The sequence below is a fragment of the Podarcis erhardii genome, assembly GCF_964252035.2.
Source record: "Podarcis erhardii genome assembly, chromosome: 5".
NCBI classification, from domain to species: domain Eukaryota; kingdom Metazoa; phylum Chordata; class Lepidosauria; order Squamata; family Lacertidae; genus Podarcis; species Podarcis erhardii.
The window spans coordinates 61866778-61883230 of NC_138509.1; the positions used below are offsets into that span (position 1 = coordinate 61866778).

At 41.7% G+C, this 16453-nt stretch overlaps 2 protein-coding genes and 1 long non-coding RNA gene across 3 annotated transcripts in view; 2 read left to right on the top strand and 1 right to left on the bottom strand.

Annotated features, from left to right (window-relative positions):
* The window catches only part of LOC309343292 (allantoinase, mitochondrial-like), a 15937-nt gene extending 14939 nt beyond the window's left edge, over window positions 1-998 (top strand). The window contains exon 12 of the mRNA XM_081864610.1: window positions 412-998. Coding sequence (XP_081720736.1) covers window positions 412-573 — 162 coding nt within the window. The 3' untranslated portion in view covers window positions 574-998. The remainder of the gene's footprint in view (window positions 1-411) is intronic.
* The window catches only part of LOC309343304, a 23434-nt gene extending 6981 nt beyond the window's left edge, over window positions 1-16453 (bottom strand). Inside the window, exons 1-2 of the long non-coding RNA XR_014157235.1 lie at window positions 16216-16453; window positions 7804-7859 (exon numbers count right to left, since the gene is read on the bottom strand). This is a non-coding gene — a long non-coding RNA (uncharacterized lncRNA). The remainder of the gene's footprint in view (window positions 1-7803; window positions 7860-16215) is intronic.
* On the top strand, window positions 4906-14307 carry AGXT (alanine--glyoxylate aminotransferase). The gene is made up of 11 exons (XM_081864615.1): window positions 4906-5203; window positions 6271-6463; window positions 7813-7877; window positions 8156-8256; window positions 9061-9131; window positions 9882-9966; window positions 11025-11120; window positions 11615-11684; window positions 12640-12735; window positions 13399-13527; window positions 13907-14307. Exons 1-11 carry the CDS (start codon window positions 4937-4939, stop codon window positions 14012-14014), a joined length of 1281 nt encoding a protein of 426 aa, XP_081720741.1. The 5' UTR covers window positions 4906-4936; the 3' UTR covers window positions 14015-14307.

The window sequence follows — 16453 nt, forward strand, 5'->3', positions numbered from 1 at the left end:
CCTGAGCCAGAACCCTCACAGATGCCTTTCACCAAGTCCCATTTGCCTGAAGAGTCAAGTACTTCTTGCTCTACAGGCCTACCCAACAAAATTCACCAGGCCAGCAAGCCATAGAAGAGAAAAGAAGTGCTCCAGGTTAGGGAGTTGGCCCTTTAAGGATACCTACTCTTTGGGCATGGAGATAGAGCTTGAGAAAGGTAAACTGGATGGAGGGGTTCATAAGGCCTCAATTCACCTCTAATCTTTGTTGTTCACTTAGAGCTTTCTACACCGCTGCATCTGTTTTGCCTTGTGAATATCTGCTATGGACAGATCAGAACCACCATAAACAAAAACACATTTACCCAAAGACCTTTGATTCTGCATTCTGTTTATCCTTACTTTTCTCTCTCTCCCCGCTCCCTACTTTAGCTAACCCCATACTTGGGTTTCCAGCTTTATGGTGAAGTCTTTGCCACTCTTGTACGTGGCAGGCTGGTTTATCTGAATGGGAAATTTGCATCCAAGCCAGAAGGGGAGCTGCTTGTGACAGAGAGAAAGATGCCTACAAGAGTCTCATCACCCTACTACTAATGAGGAAGAGCGTATGACAAATGTACTAGCTAAACACAAATCTGGGCAAAAGAGAAGCTGGAAGAATAGAAGAGGAGAGTGGAATCTACACACATACAAAAAACGCTGTGAAAATGCTTTTTAAAAAAATGTTTTGAAAAATACATTAAATTTTGCACTGTCTCACTGTCACCATCTAGTGTCACATTTGTATATTGCACTTTACAACACATTTAAAATGTTTTATTTGCAGCTGTATATCTGAGTCCAAGGATGAGTAACATAAAGAATAAACTGCAATCACATAGTCTATTGTCTCAGTGAGAGCAGCTGCTACACTTTCTGAAATTTTCTATAACTGCTGAATAAATAAAATGAGGTCAACAGCTCCAGCTGATATGTAAAGGATATGCAACAATGGAACAGTAAAAAGTTATTGGAGCCACTCCCTCATACCTTATTGCTTTCCAGAAGTATAAATAAGGCTAATAAAAAATCAGGGTGATGGGGGAACAGGACAAAAGGTCTGGGTGATCTTGCAGCTCTTGAAGCTTCATCTCAAAGTGTTTATTTTGCAAATCATTGATCTGATTTTCAAATTTAATGTAACACAGTGCTCACTGTGAATCAAACAGCAATATGCCAAAGTGTGATGAGTTCTGAATAAGTATTCTTTCACTATGGCTATGACCTCAGAAATTAGATAAAGAGGCTTTCGATATAACTCTTTAATCAAAGTATGATCTATTGATTTCCTGATCAAAATATGATCAAAATGGAATGTCAAGTAAACGTGATTGAATTGTGCATTTTTCGATTCTTGCAGTTGCTCTAACCTTTAGAGCAAGGATGAGAAACTTGCAGTCCTCCAGATGTTGGACTATACCTTTTATCATTCCTGACCATCCTGGCTGAGTTTTATTGGAGTTGGGAGTTAAACTACCCCTGAATTAGAGGGTTACATATTTTAAGTCCTCTCTCAGACAAACTATACTAAATGCAAAACTAGGCACAGTGCTCTGCAACATCCATGAGGCTTTAAGACTGCCACTGAAAGCCAAGCAATCCTGAATAATTTATTTTTCTCCTATTTGACTTAATTTGAAAATCCATAGAAACAAAGTAATCACTTTGTCAAAACTAAAAGGCAGCATTTCCCTTTGACAGTGCTGTGCTAGAACATACATCCTGCCAGAGCATTTGGACCTTAGTGTTTATTAGCTGGCAAGGGCTCGTGGTACATATAAATGCTAAACAAAACATTAGAGGGCTTAATATCACAGAAATACAAGTTGTCCCAGTAAAAGGGCAGATTCTCAGAATGAAGTACAGTATATGGTCTGATACAAAGTGAGCTTCCTTGAAAATGCAAACGCTACAAAGGAAAATTGCGGAAAAGGGTAGAAGGGAAGTACCGTATTTTTTGCTCCATAACACTCACTTTTTTCCTCCTAGAAAGTAAGGGGAAATGTCTGTGCGTGTTATGGAGCGAATGCCTATGGATGGCGGGGGGATCTGCTGCAGTCGTGAGCAGAGGATCCATGGTTCCCCTTCCTTCCCTCCTCCGTGGCTCGCTTTGCTCGCTTTGAAACAGCAAAGCGGGAGAAGAGCCACTGAGTGGGGAGAAGAGAGGGACAGAGAGCCTGGTTACAAAGCACGGATCCACATGGATCCTCAGGATTTTTGCACTGGGTCACCCCAAATTCACCATCAGATCACATAGCATGTCCATGGCTACAGCTTGCACCAAAAAAATCACGCACCCACTGTTGCCTGGGGCCGCACTGGTGCAAAAACATGGTTACAAAGCATGGATCCACATGGATCCTCAGGATTTTTGCAATGGGCTACCCCAAACTCACTGTCAGATCACATGTCTATGGCCACAGCATGAACCACAAAAATCATACATCCACTGTTTCGTTTAGAATATTTTTTTTTTCTTGTTTTCCTCCTCTAAAAACTATGTGCGTGTTATGGTCGGGTGCGTGTTATAGAGCGAAAAATACGGTAATTCAGTCACTGAAACCAGAGAAACTGTTGCTATCTTCTGGTGGGATAATGGCATTCAGATGGTGCAATTGAAGATTATTGGTGCTCTTGTGAAACAAACCTTCCTCCAAACTTTATGCAAAAAGGAAAGTGATGAAGAAATGCGCTGGAAAGACAATTGTTTGATGCAACATTGTCTAATCTCCACTCAGACAAATCAGAATGAATGTTGAATAAATAGCTGGTGTTGTCTAACCTCCCTGCCATCTTTGTGAAAACCAAATCAGGGTGAATGTTCAATAAAACGGCTGTCTGGAGGTCCCATTGGCCCCAGTCCAATGCTCATCATAGCCAGTAGATATACTTGGTTTCATCACCTCAGTCTAGAAATAGGACTTTGCCTTGTAAAGGAATTTTACAGGGATTCTGGTGAAGCAGAAAGAATTCCACTTCTCTTCCTCTCCCCTCATTGTGCTGAGGTTGCTCAAGCTCAGCTACTATTTACACTAATTGCATTCATGAAGTTAATGTCTAGTCTGGCCCTCAGAAGTTCAAACTACTGTATTACAGAATTTGGCCAGTTCTGCCCCCTCCTGTCTGGTCACCATTGTTCTATTACTGGATTGAAGCTAGGGGGTGGGAGGTGGGGAGGTTGCTCAGCAATCATGAGAGCTCTGAAAACTGTAATATGGACTTGGCATGACACAAATGCATGCATCTCAGCTACATACATTTTTAAAGCACAAAAATAGTTGTGGTCTAACCATAGAGAAGTTGCTGCACTGCACATTGAAACTCTTTGTAGATTAAGTGAACCCATTAGGAAATAGGAAAGCAAGATAATGATATTTACAATGGACTATTGTCTACTGAAAGGGATGCGGGTGGCGCTGTGGGTTAAACCACAGAGCCTAGGACTTGCCGATCAGAAGGTTGGGGGTTCGAATCCCCGCAATGGGGTGAGCTCCCGTTGCTTGGTCCCTGCTCCTGCCAACCTAGCAGTTTGAAAGCACGTCAAAGTGCAAGTAGATAAATAGGTACCACTCCAGCAGGAAGGTAAACGGCGTTTCCGTGCGCTGCTCTGGTTCGCCAGAAGCGGCTTAGTCATGCTGGCCACATGACCCAGAAGCTGTACGCCGGCTCCCTCGGCCAATAAAGCAAGATGAGCACTGCAACCCCAGAGTTGGTCACGACTGGACCTAATGGTCAGGGGTCCCTTTACCTTTACTATTGTCTACTGACAGCTGAAGGTGCTCTACTGTGATCTTAAGGAACATGTGCAACTTACATTTTTATACTACTCAGCCCAGGGGAAAACAATTAGTGAAGTTGTAGCATCTGTCCCCAGACTACAAGACAGTCAGGACACAGTTGTGTGTAGTGAATTGTTGCTTGTCTCCTATTAATTGCCTTTTGCCACTTTCAGCTTTACCTGGTTACTTCAACGTTCAGAAGCAGTATACCTCTGTGTACCAGCTGCTCTTACAATATGTCTGCATGGTACTTATTTCAGTTATTAGATGCACTCACCTGCAGTTCCCATACATGTCAGGGACAGGCAGAATGCTGGCAAGTGTGTACAGGGAGAAGGGGGGCTGGTGTCTGACTCGGGAGAGGGGGCTAATGATTTGTGGGGAACTGTACCAGGCAGGAGGCAACAGTCGGAGGCAGAGGAAGCTTCAGAGCTGAAGGGTGGATCACAGGATGGGTTGGAGGGAAAAGAAGGAGCAAGTCAGGCAAAAAAAGGAACACAGAATAACACACAGGTCACCCTATTTCTTGCGGGGAGGGGGGATTACTTCAGTCAGGCTCTGCCAATAAGCAGGCAGGCACAGTTACTTGTTAACCCCATTATTAATCTAGAATTCACTGTTCCTGGCAAACAATAACCAGCGAGTGCTCAGCATACCAGTGTTAGACAACTACAATAAAGAATAAAGAATAAAACTTCAATTTTATATAGTTTCGGGGATTTCAGACAGAACCAAACATAATGGTCCAGTTGTCCAGTTTCTCTCCGTTCTGTGAGGGAAGCAACTTCTACAGAAGTTGAGACAGCATAGGAAGCTTCTCTGTGTTGCCCAAAGAACAAGGAAAATACGTCTCCTTCAGATCTTTGTTTACATGATATTTAACTTTCCAGCTTCTAACAGGTGTAGAATTCACAGGCAAGGAAGGCCAAAGGCATTAGAAAGCACAGAACTCACTGGGAGAAAACCAAGGAGTAAGTAAGTTGGAGGCTGTGTTCTAAAGATAAGCTCATATTCACAAGGAGCCTGGAGACCAATGACAGTCACTGGAAGATTTTTCAGAAGAGGAGAGAAACAAGAGGGAGGTGTGCTAGCATTTATCTGATCTAAGATCTGTTTGTTTTGCTCAACCCCAGCTTGCCATGTATTTAAGGTCAGGGGTGAGCAGTGTGTTCCCAGTGCTGCAAGCAGCAGGTTGGACTCCTGTTCGGCGGCCTCTGGTTTTAACTCAGTGTTGCCGCACCATGGCTTCTCAAAACCTATCTCTGCCACCTCCAGCACCTCTGCTACAGCCACTGTCTGTTCCAGACAGGTTATTGCTGGGCCCTGGGCCCTCCAATTGCCCTCCCCGGATTTTGTCTGCAGGCTGTCGACAGCTCATAGGACATGTCCACAAAGAGATGATCCAGGTAAGAAATAAAATCCTACCTAATTCCTTGTGTGCTCCTACTTCAGCTTCTACTTAATGCTTTTCCAGCTTTCAAGTATCACCCTGACTAATTATTCATTAGTCTATGGATTAATTTTTTTTAATCAAAAGTAATGTTCTTAACTAATACAATCCAGATTTATGGAAAATCATTATTATTTAGCCACAGAATTTCTTGATAACCAGAAGCATGATTTTCTTCCTCTGTGATGGGACTATTATTTCTGGTTATTTCCCCATTTTTAAGAACTTGATTCCACTGAGCTCATGAGAGTCTCAGGCTTTCCTCTGATCTAGATTCACTAAGCAAATATAAAACTTTGAAAACCCAACTCTTTAAATCTAGACAAACTTCTGCTATTTAGATCTCATGGTGCTTATTCCTCTGTATGTCAGTCAGGAAGACAGATATTCCTTTGAGATCCATTACCCAGAAAGGATTGCTAACTATTCATGGGAGTGATCTCAGGCTTAGTAGCAGGCAAATATATCACTAAATTGGAGGCATGTAATTTCTGTGTATAATCTGGCTAAGAGCCATGTTAAGAAATAGGGAGTTCCACGCTGACCTGCATTTTGAGGTCCCATGAGAGCAGACTTGTATACAGTATAAATACAGACACCTTCTGTGTTTATGATGCTTGAAATCTGCTCTATCAGAAAACCTACTTAATTCTCACCAGGGTGTGTGAGGCTTTAGGATTCAGCATTTCCACTTACACAGGAGCATGGCTGTTCATAAAGTGCGAGTAATCAATGTATTATATGATGCAAAGAAATAAAGAAGCAAGAGCAGGATCTCAACTGCGGCTGAGTAACTCTACTGTGGGAGTATTCTCTTCCGTAACAGCATTTTGGACTTTGTTCAGCCCTTTCCGGCTGTTGTCGTTTGTCCATCAAAGTGTATAGAAACTTTTAATGGGTGCCACACTGTTATCTCTTCCTCCTATGAATGCCACTGTGAGAATCCACAGACATAAATGCACTTGCACTGCCAGCCTTGGGAAAGTTTCTTTGAACACTGATTATCTTCTCTGTTGCCCTCAGATAATGGATGAGATCAAGCTTGGAATCCAGTATGCATTTCAGACACAGAACCCTCTCACATTGGCTGTCAGTGGCACTGGCCACTGTGCCATGGAAGCAGCCTTCTTGAACATGGTGGAGCAGGGAGACAAAGTGCTTATAGCTATGAATGGATTTTGGGGTGAACGTGCAACTGGCATTGCCAAAAGACTTGGTATGTTTTTTGGAACCTTTTCCTTCAAACCTAGCATTCCTTTATAGTATTATTTATTTCGTTTATTCATTGCTTACTGCATAAAATGTTTCAAAGTAACTTAAGAGTTGTAAAACCATACTGAATGCAAAATTTGCAACACCAACCACCACCACTCATGTAAGGGTGAGAATAATGTCTGTATAATATGAAATCCAGTGCAACAGGATGTATTGGGGCTACTGCAGTCTGCTGTGCAACCAAGCCACAAGAACCTTCTCTGCTACTGCGACTTGTACACCACTATGGGACTGTAGCTTAACACTAAGTTGAATTCCTCCCAATTTGTTTTTAATAATCAAACACTTCTTTCCTGCTCCAAGTTTAATCATCATATACTCTGGAGGTTCCCATTGAGCTTGAATGGACTTTGGCAAAGGTGCTGCTATGTACTTGTTAATACATGACCCATTTCAAACAGAAGCGCCTGTGGCTCTCTTAACATAACTTGTTGTGAACTGCTACCAAGTGAGAAGTAATTTGCTGTCTTCCCATCAGTCCACCAGGAATGGTACTCCACCCCTAAACCTAAAACTTGCATTCTCATGTGTTGGCTATTTTGATGGACTTTGTTGAGCTAAATCAGGGGTAGGGAACCTTTTTCACACCAAGGGTCTGATCAAGAGCTGATTCATTCCCTGCAGGTCAGTTTTGACAGATGGGCAGGACCATACACCTCTCAAATCACCTGACGTCATAATGCCGTCAAGTGAAAATGTCAAAGGAGCTCACTGTCATAACCACTCAGCTGAACCAACAATCCAGAGTCTTCAACCTGTGTCTAGATTGTAATTTCTCCTGGTCCAAACCACTTTTCAAATATAGTTTCAGGGTGCACTGAGGCATACTCAGTCCTTATTAGCCACAATAATGCACACGTCTCATTCCTTTTCAGGGATCAGCAAAATCCAAACTAGTCAAGTGAAGCCTCTAAAAGCTGCTTAGTCAGGCCCTCTTCTTTTAAATCCAAGGAAACTGAAACCCAGCGAAATTACACTCTATGAGTGATTTTGAGCCAGTCACTATCTGCCAGCCTAACCTACTTCAGAGGGTCATTGTGAGGATAAAATTGAAGTACCATTGAGGGACACCATGTACATCACTTTGAGCTCCTTGGCAGAAAGGTGGGATATAAATATAATAATAATAAATATAGAATGTTATATCCTACCTTCCCCTAGAAGGGCTTTATTATTATCTAATTGGAATGAATGTTGGTGCTTCCCAGGAGTCTTAGGAACAGTTTTGTCCTTTGCTTCTCCTTTAACAAAGTTCAAGTAACATTATTTGTAATCCATTACCTTTTTTAGGAGCAGACGTTCATCAGCTAGTAAAGGCCCCTGGAGAGTTTTTCACTCTAGAAGAAATAGAAAAGGTGAGTTATGTGAGCAAAGTAGCTGAAAGTAGCAGCAAAGAGCATGTTTATTGGGAGAGTTTGTATCCTGAAAGGCAGGATATTATATAGATAATTTAGATACATAAATACAGCTCTGAGTAAAACCTACAGTCTATGTCTTTCTTATGTAGATGGTTGGGACAACCAGTTCATAGCAATTTAGCCTCCCACCTACTAGGAGAATATTACTGTTCACCTACTCCTCCCCTGTTTTTAGTCTTGTCTGACTCTTTTCCCCCCCCTGTTGACTCTCCTAGGGTTTAGTGACACATGCTCCCTTTTTATTTTTCATCACACATGGAGAATCCTCCACTGGAGTGCTTCAGCCCCTGGATGGCCTTGGAGAACTCTGTCACAGGTCAGTGGGTCATGGAGGTCAAATACTTATTTGCCTCAGAAACAAAGGCCTCAAGGCTGCAGTCTAAGCTGCTTGATTTACCGTGGGCCCACCCATATCTCAGCTTAGTGTGGATTGTGAACCCCTTGTGCCTCCGTTAATTCCCCCTTGCCTATGTGGCATTCTCCTTCAACTACTGCTGTACCACACTTTCTTTTCCCTAAATCCAAAGATTCCCTATGCTTAGAAAATCTGAATAAGAGAGCTGTTATCAATTGCTTAAACCAAATGAAAGACACAAGGAGCTCCACATCTACTATATATTTTGGAAAGTTGTTTGTTTGTTCACTGTGCATTTGGACCTCTCTTAATATAGCATAACTAAGTTTTCTTCTTACTCAAACCTCAGTGTTTATTTGTTTGTTTGTTTAGAATTAATATTCAATCAACCACAGAAAAAGTACAAGCCTCCATCTTGCTCATTGTGAAACATGGTAACTGGTTGGATAAGGATACTAACATTTACTCTTACATTCTTGTGCACTTCCTGGATACTCACATCTGCCCAGAATGGAAAAGAGAGAGTAGCAGGGGAAGACCAATTGAGTGGGGAGAGAGAGAAACCCAGCCCAGATGCATTCCACCAAGCTCTGCCAACTGGCATCAATGGCTAACAGTGAAATAGCAATTAATATGACTTAAAAACAACAGAATGTGTGGTAGTGCACTTGCACACAGAGAAATCTGATCTAGATGACCTGTTTGCAAGTTAAGCCCTGCCTTCCACAGGATGCTAAATCTCTATTCTTTCCTTCCTCATTTTAGATATAATTGTTTACTACTGGTGGATGCTGTAGCATCACTGGGTGGAGCTCCAATTCTTATGGACCAGCAAGGTGAGCAAGATGTAACAATCTGTCATAGTAACACAAATGTTTACCATTGATGTAAAAATGGTTTGAGGTTCGTAATCAGAGTAACTTGCATCTTTCCTTCATCAAGGCAGAAGATAGATGTATATTTGCTAAGAGAAGAGGAATACAAAAGATAGCATAGGAGATGCTCTCTGGCCTTTGCCACATTCTAGAGGACAAGTAGGTAAATCTGAAACTAGTGTCCAAGCTTCTCCCTAAGTATATGAAAGCCTTCCCCAACTTGGTGTCCTGCAGATGTTCTGGATTACAACTCCCACCAGCAAGAAATGCATCCAAAACTTCTGGAGGTCACCAGGTTGGGGAAGTCATTTATGACATTAGTAATAAACAAACAAGTATCTTGCCTAACTTCTCAAATTTTCCTCCCATGGACTACTTGAAAATTGCCGAGGGTCTTGGCAGACCACTTAATAATTTTCATGCCTGTTATAGCAATTGTAATGCACTGTGTTAGGTGCTGTATGATTATTTGTGTTTTTACAGACATGCAATGGAAACTTGTGGTCCACAGGCCACCATTTGAGAACCACTGCTCTATACATATTGCACTTATATTGGCTTTACTATACATATTGCACTTATATTGGCTTTATTTCATTTTTAATTGCCACAACTTTCCACAAAGAATCCTGGTAGCACAGAACTGAACAGGATATCTGCCATAGTGAAGGAACACTTATTAACATTTTTTCTCCCCTGTTGAGCACACAGGAATTGACATCCTCTACTCAGGCTCCCAGAAAGTCTTAAATGCACCACCTGGGGCTTCACCCATTTCTTTCAGCCAGAGAGCAAGGTAAGCAAAAAAATATTTGTTTTGGGAAGATGTTTTGGGAACTGGATGTTAGGCAAGTCAATGCTTTATAGAAGACAGTCATTGAGATATGGGAAATGATAGGAGGCTCATTTCCCTCCTAAAGACACTGAGCTGGATCCAAAAATGGACTTCCATGTGCAGAAGGGGTCCTTAGCTAACCAAATAACTGTTTTATACCTTGTCAGTGTTGTGAGAGAAGACTGAAGCTCATCCAGAAATGCTCTTCAGCTTCTGCAACAGCTTGTTTATGCTCTACATAAACTACAAATTATAAAAAATGCCATGGTGTTTTCCTACCATTCCATTCTTTGGGTTCAACTCAGTGAACTAAGTGACACTCACATCTCACAGAATTCAACCTCTGTGCCTTCTTGCAAGCTCCAGGTTCAAGCACCTCATATTATCTACATTTTCCTGCTTGTTTCTAACAAAGGGGCTAAGTGAGGCTACATGGCACTGAAAATCCCACATGAATCAATTCCACTGGGCAATACTATTATATACATCCCAATCTCCCAACTGTGAGTGGTTTCCATGGAATGAAGGTCACTGGAGACTAATGGCATTTGTGATCTAAAGCTGAATTTGCATACACACAGGCTCAGCATGAGATGGAAAGTTCACAGCATTACTGCTCCAATAGTCTGCTCCTCTACTGGGTTTCTAATAGACTCCTCGATGCCAAAGTACTGGATTCTCATGGAGAGAAAATCAATACCTCTATGACTCTTCCAGGTTCTGTTCTGGCACTGCCACTCCATTGCTCTTTCTCACACACATTGGCACTGTTTAGTCTATGTGGAAAGTAAATATGTTGTTGGATTCCAACCCCCATCAACCTCAGCCATCATGACTAATGGTTAGGGATGATAGAAGCTGAAGTTCAACATCTGAAGAGCCAGTTTCCTCCCCCCACTTTACTGATGCTGAACTGTGAGGTTTACAGCAAGTACACCAGGGGTAGGAGGTACACAAAGAATGTGATTCACTGGTAGATTTCCTTCGGGTGACCAATATTTGCATTTCCATTTTGTCAGGAAGAAGATTTACAATAGGAAGACGAAACCAATCTCCTTTTATCTGGACATGGAGGAGCTGGCTCAATACTGGGGCTGCAACGATCAGCCAAGAAAGTGAGAGCTAATTCTATGGCTTCTCATTCTCCTCACTTTTAAAGTAGTTTCCTGGCCTCCAAAAATGGATTAGGCGCCGGACCATTATTGAGCAGCAGATCTGCACTACCATTCCTTCCCCCAATCTTTCTATCATACGGCTGGGAAAGCAGGTGGGGTAAGAGAAAAAGCTTTGAATGGAGATATGGCAGGGAACAGCTCATTCTCTCACATGCAACTCTTGCGGGGGGGGGGGGGAGAGCGACAGAGAGCACACTTGCTGCTTGCTTACAATGAGTGATTCAAAGCACAAAAACAAGCACTGGGCAGCACCTAGTTTGACATAGGCTGCAATTGAGAATATGGCAATCCTTCCTCGCTTCACTTTCCTGTCACTATTTTGTTTTGGCGTAGGGGAGGTGTTGATAGGTAGGATATATATTGTGAAGCAGTTTCTGATAGATTGGTCCATGCAAATTGAGCATCTCCCTTACATGTTGCATGTATCTTTGCAGGTATCATCATACTGCACCCATCAACACGTTTTTCTGTCTGCGAGAAGGCTTGGCAATTCTTGCAGAAAAGGTCAGTCAGTGTGGGAGACTGAAAGGCCTACAGGCTGAAGTAGTAGAGAAACAAAGGAAGATACTGAAATCAAGATATGTCTGCTGCTTAGTTAGGAATGGGCATATTAGAGTGGATCCAGATATACAACAATCATATTAGCCGTGACCCCATTAATAATAAACTTACAATGCATAAAAAGTCAATGTGTTCCTAAAAGGTGTAGTAGATTAATTTTTGTCCTGAATGTCCATCCAGGACTTCCCAAAGTATGTCTCCCCTATATGATTTTCTGGAAGCAATAATGGTTATAACACCTGTGAAATTATGGGGGGAAATGCTGCATAACGTATGAAGCACCTTAGTTCTTATAGAAGGAACTAATATAGAACCAGTATCACCTTTTCTTGACTGGAAGCAGAATGAGGACTACTGAAGGCTGATGCCTGCCTGATGCAATCCTAACCCTACTAACTTGAGCGTAAGCCCCATTTTATTCAACAGGACTCACTTCTGAATAGACATGGTTAGGTCTGCAGCCTTACTTTCTAAGCAAGCCCTTGGCTTAGAAAGGAGTATATTATTTGTGTGACGTGGACCCTAAGAAACAAATGAGTACCATACTAATTTTAGAGTTTTGCTAACTGGTCAGAACTGACAAAGCCAAACTCAATTACAAACCTATCATTTTTAAAGATGAAAGGGTAGTATCCAATTAAATAATTCTGCTAGCACATACACTTTTGGCTGCACAGCACAACTTCCTCTCCCTGCTCACCAAATAACATATTTAGGGGGCACATGAGAGAGAGGAAATTCCATTGCACAGTCAAAGGTACTTGTGATAGCAGAACTGTTTAGTTGGATACCACCCACTATGTCCATTCTAATATAATATGCCTGCTATGTAGAGATAGTTGCATTTGAATTAGTTTTATTTTCTACACATGAAAATAAAAGTGCATTTTGTATACAGGGGCTAGAAAATTCCTGGAAGCTTCACAAGGAGAACAGCCTGGACCTGTGTGCAGGGCTACAGAAGTTAGGCCTCCAACTTTTTGTGAAAGAACCGGTAGGATGCAAACCACAATAATTAGCTCCACATTCTGTGCTGAGTAATCACCATTAAGTGAACAAGAGAACTAAGTTGTATGTGTGCTGCTGCATTTTATAGGACCTGCATTGAGATGGATGGAGAAAGGAATAGACAATGACAGTAATTGCAGGCCTGTTGAATATTATATACCGAGGGTAGTGAGGTATGAGAAGGGAACCAGAGATAAGCCAGAGAGACTTTGTTCTAGCAACATTAGTCTATTAACTTAGGCTGGCTCTAAGGCAATAGTGTTTCCACAGCTGAATGTAGTTTGAAAGCACGATAGTTGATCATTTACTGCATGAGCATCTCACTTTTCAGTACCAATCAACATGTAATCAGAAATGATAGGGAGACCAAAATGTACAGGATGGAATGTGAAACATATATGAAGCCAACTTTTAACACTCAGAAACCATTCTCTCTAGCCTTGCACAGAATCAAGCTCACCACAGACAAATGGTCAGTGAGTGCAGATTCCTAGTGTGAGAAGGTCCCATGCAAGCAAGGAGAGAAATCATTAGGGTGAGGGCATTTCATCCAGATGGTGCAGCTTGCTAGAAATCCTGGGAAATTGAAGCATTTACATGCATTCAGAAATTACCTGGGTGCCTTTGACTCATTCTCTTTGTTTTTCAGGATGCAAGGCTTCCAACAGTCAACACTGTCTTTGTACCTGAGGGATATGACTGGAAGGAAATCACTGACTACATTATGAAAAGGCATGGGATTGAGATTTCAGGAGGCCTCGGTGCTTCAGCAGGCAAGGTAGATATTGTCTCGGGGCAGGAAATGAGAAATAAACTAAGGTGTTTGAAGACAGGACTGTCTGGTTTTCAACAAAAAGCAAAGCATTTTGTAAATATTTTATTTCTCCACAAACCTAGCTTTTACTACTTTAGCTTTGTGTGTGAAAGCAGATGAATATTCAAACATGTAATCCCCCACCCCTCTAGTGTCAATGGTGTGATTAAATAAATCAGTTATTTATACCTCTAATCAGAATTAACCTTATTTACATGGTTTCCATGCCATTGAGATGCTGAACTCAATCACTTTTTCATTTAGACTAAGATGAGGGCTGGGCCCTTCTAAGAGAATGAGTTGCAGAACACTTACTCGATTTTTTATATTATCTCATCACTAGGTTCTCCGAATAGGATTGATGGGCTATAACTCCACTAAATACAATGTTGACAGAGTCCTCCATGCTCTGGAAGATGCTCTCCAGCACTGTCTCAAGAACAAGCTATAAGACTTCACCCCATTGTTTTTTACACAGAAGATCCATAATAGTCAGTGACACTTAAGACATGCAAGGTATCAGAGGCACATTCCACATAAAGTGCTTTCCCTTTTCTTTATTCCATAATGTTCCTATACTTTACAATTCACAAGAGTAAACTTTGTTTCCACTGCATGCTATACTGCGCACACTTACTAGTGCTGTTATGCCCTTTGTATTTTTCTTCAACAAATGTGTGCTCCCATTGTGCAAGTTGTTATATGCTCAAACTCACACATATGTCTGGATGTATGTAAACAGAAGAGTCTCTGTAGTTTCTGCCTCTCATTTTGCTGTTGAATCATTGTGTGAAAAAGTCTTGAAAGGATAAGGAAAGAAACACAAAGGCTGGAACCAGATGCCAGTTTTCAGAAGAAAAGCCATAACTTACTGTGAAGTGCATGCACTTTCAGTCTCATCAAACAGCTCTTAAACTGTTTTTGAAGAGCTTAAAAAATGAGTACATATGTGCCTCTAGTGTCAATGGTGTGATTATACCACCTACCAATGTCTGAAAAGGCTACAACATGTACCTAGCCTACTGACAATAGAGGAAATTGGATGAAAGCTGGGAGGGGGGGAATCACCCCAAGATATGATTGCATGTTAGCTTTAGACCAAGTTTAAAACAGAAGACCTATCCCTAAGCTACCTGTACAAAGTACAAGATGATAAACATCAACTCTCCCACCCCATGCTGCTATTAAGAAGTTTGAATACACAACTGATGCCTAGTAGTCTAAGTCATTTACACCTTTGGGACTTTCCCATGAATGTTAAGCTATTGAAAACAAACCAGACACTGTTTGTGTTCTGACCTGAAGTGCACTTTAGAAGATAATTTTCTTCATTTCATGTTTTGCCAGTTCTGAATATAGAAAAGCAAAAGGAAGCTGTTCCTCCAAGAGACACTTAACTGCAAAAATTCATCTTCCCAGTCTAACACCTATTTTACTCAGAGGTACTATGCAAAGTAACTTCTTTCATGTTCATTTGCCTTGATATAAATGAAAAGCCTACATTTGTAGGTCAGGGAGGTGAAGAGCGCAGCAGTAGCTGCTCTTTCTGCATCTCACTCTTAGTCCTACTTACCGTAACTTAGCTGCTGCTAGCTCAACCCCTGGAAAAGATTTTCCTATGACTTCATCCTGATCAAGAACTATAATATGTCTCTCCTCCATTCATTCTACTTTGGATTATACCTGGTAACCAACTCTACACATGCAAAATGCATGTTTACAGAAGAGTGTGGTTGCATTTTTCTTATCTGTCCTACGAATCCAATTTCCATTCTATTCTAGGAGCACATTTCTTTATAGCAGGCATGCACATCACCACCTGGATCTGGAAGATAAGAAGGGCACTCCCTGCTGGATCAGATCACGGGTTCATTCTGTTGCCTACAGCAGCCAGCCAGATGCTTCAAGGAAACCATCAGCCAGGCATAAAGACATTAGCCTTCTCTCGTTTGTATGTCATGGTAAACCATAGTAAGTTTCTAATGAATGCAACTTTCTGTGTCATTTGCCTCCTCCCTGCTAGCCCATATAGCAGGTGGGAGAACTATTAACTCCCATCATCCCTGGCTATCTGTTCCAAGAGTTGACCTAGCACCTGGGGCCAAACGTTCCCCACACCTGAAAGATACCAGCTGTGATCCTTGGCTTGGTGCTATGACTGAATCAAGAACCCTAGTTTGTTTCATTCCAGATTGACTAGAGATAGTGGTTTGATGGGGTTGAATCAAAACTACAATCCCTGGTTCGGTCATAATACTAAGCCAGGGATAATGGTTCGTTCCCTCCATGTACTAGTAGGGAAACAAACAGCACAGAAAGGTGAATTCAGAGGAAACCTTTACCATTGTTTAGCTCCAATAGCAACTGGTATTCAGATTACTGCCATATCTGAAACTGGAGGTTCCATTTGCCTGCCATAGGTAGAACCCATTTGTTAGGTCTGTCCTCCCTCATATTATTAATTGCTTTCCAAAGGCAGGGAAATACACAAATATTCCTGCACCCTGCCTCATGACTCACTCCTAGCCTCACAGGGTTGTGAGGATAAAATGATGAGGACACCTACATACATCACCTTGAGCTCCTCGAGGAAAAGGTGAGATATAAATGCAATCAATCAATGCTTATAGTTTAGAAAATGGGAATTCTTACCATGAATTTTTGTTTGGGGATCCAGATGGAGAATATTCCTCTGATAAGGATGACATGCAGAGTCATACACTTCTCTGCCTCCTCTTTCAGGGGATAAGCCATCTCCCTCACCAAATCAAGTGGCAGAGCAGACAACCCCACACCCCTAAACAAATTCACTCAAATAGGCAATCAACAGAGAAAACATGAGAACAGGAAGGAAAGGATACCCCAGGCCAAGAAAATGCAACTAGTCAAA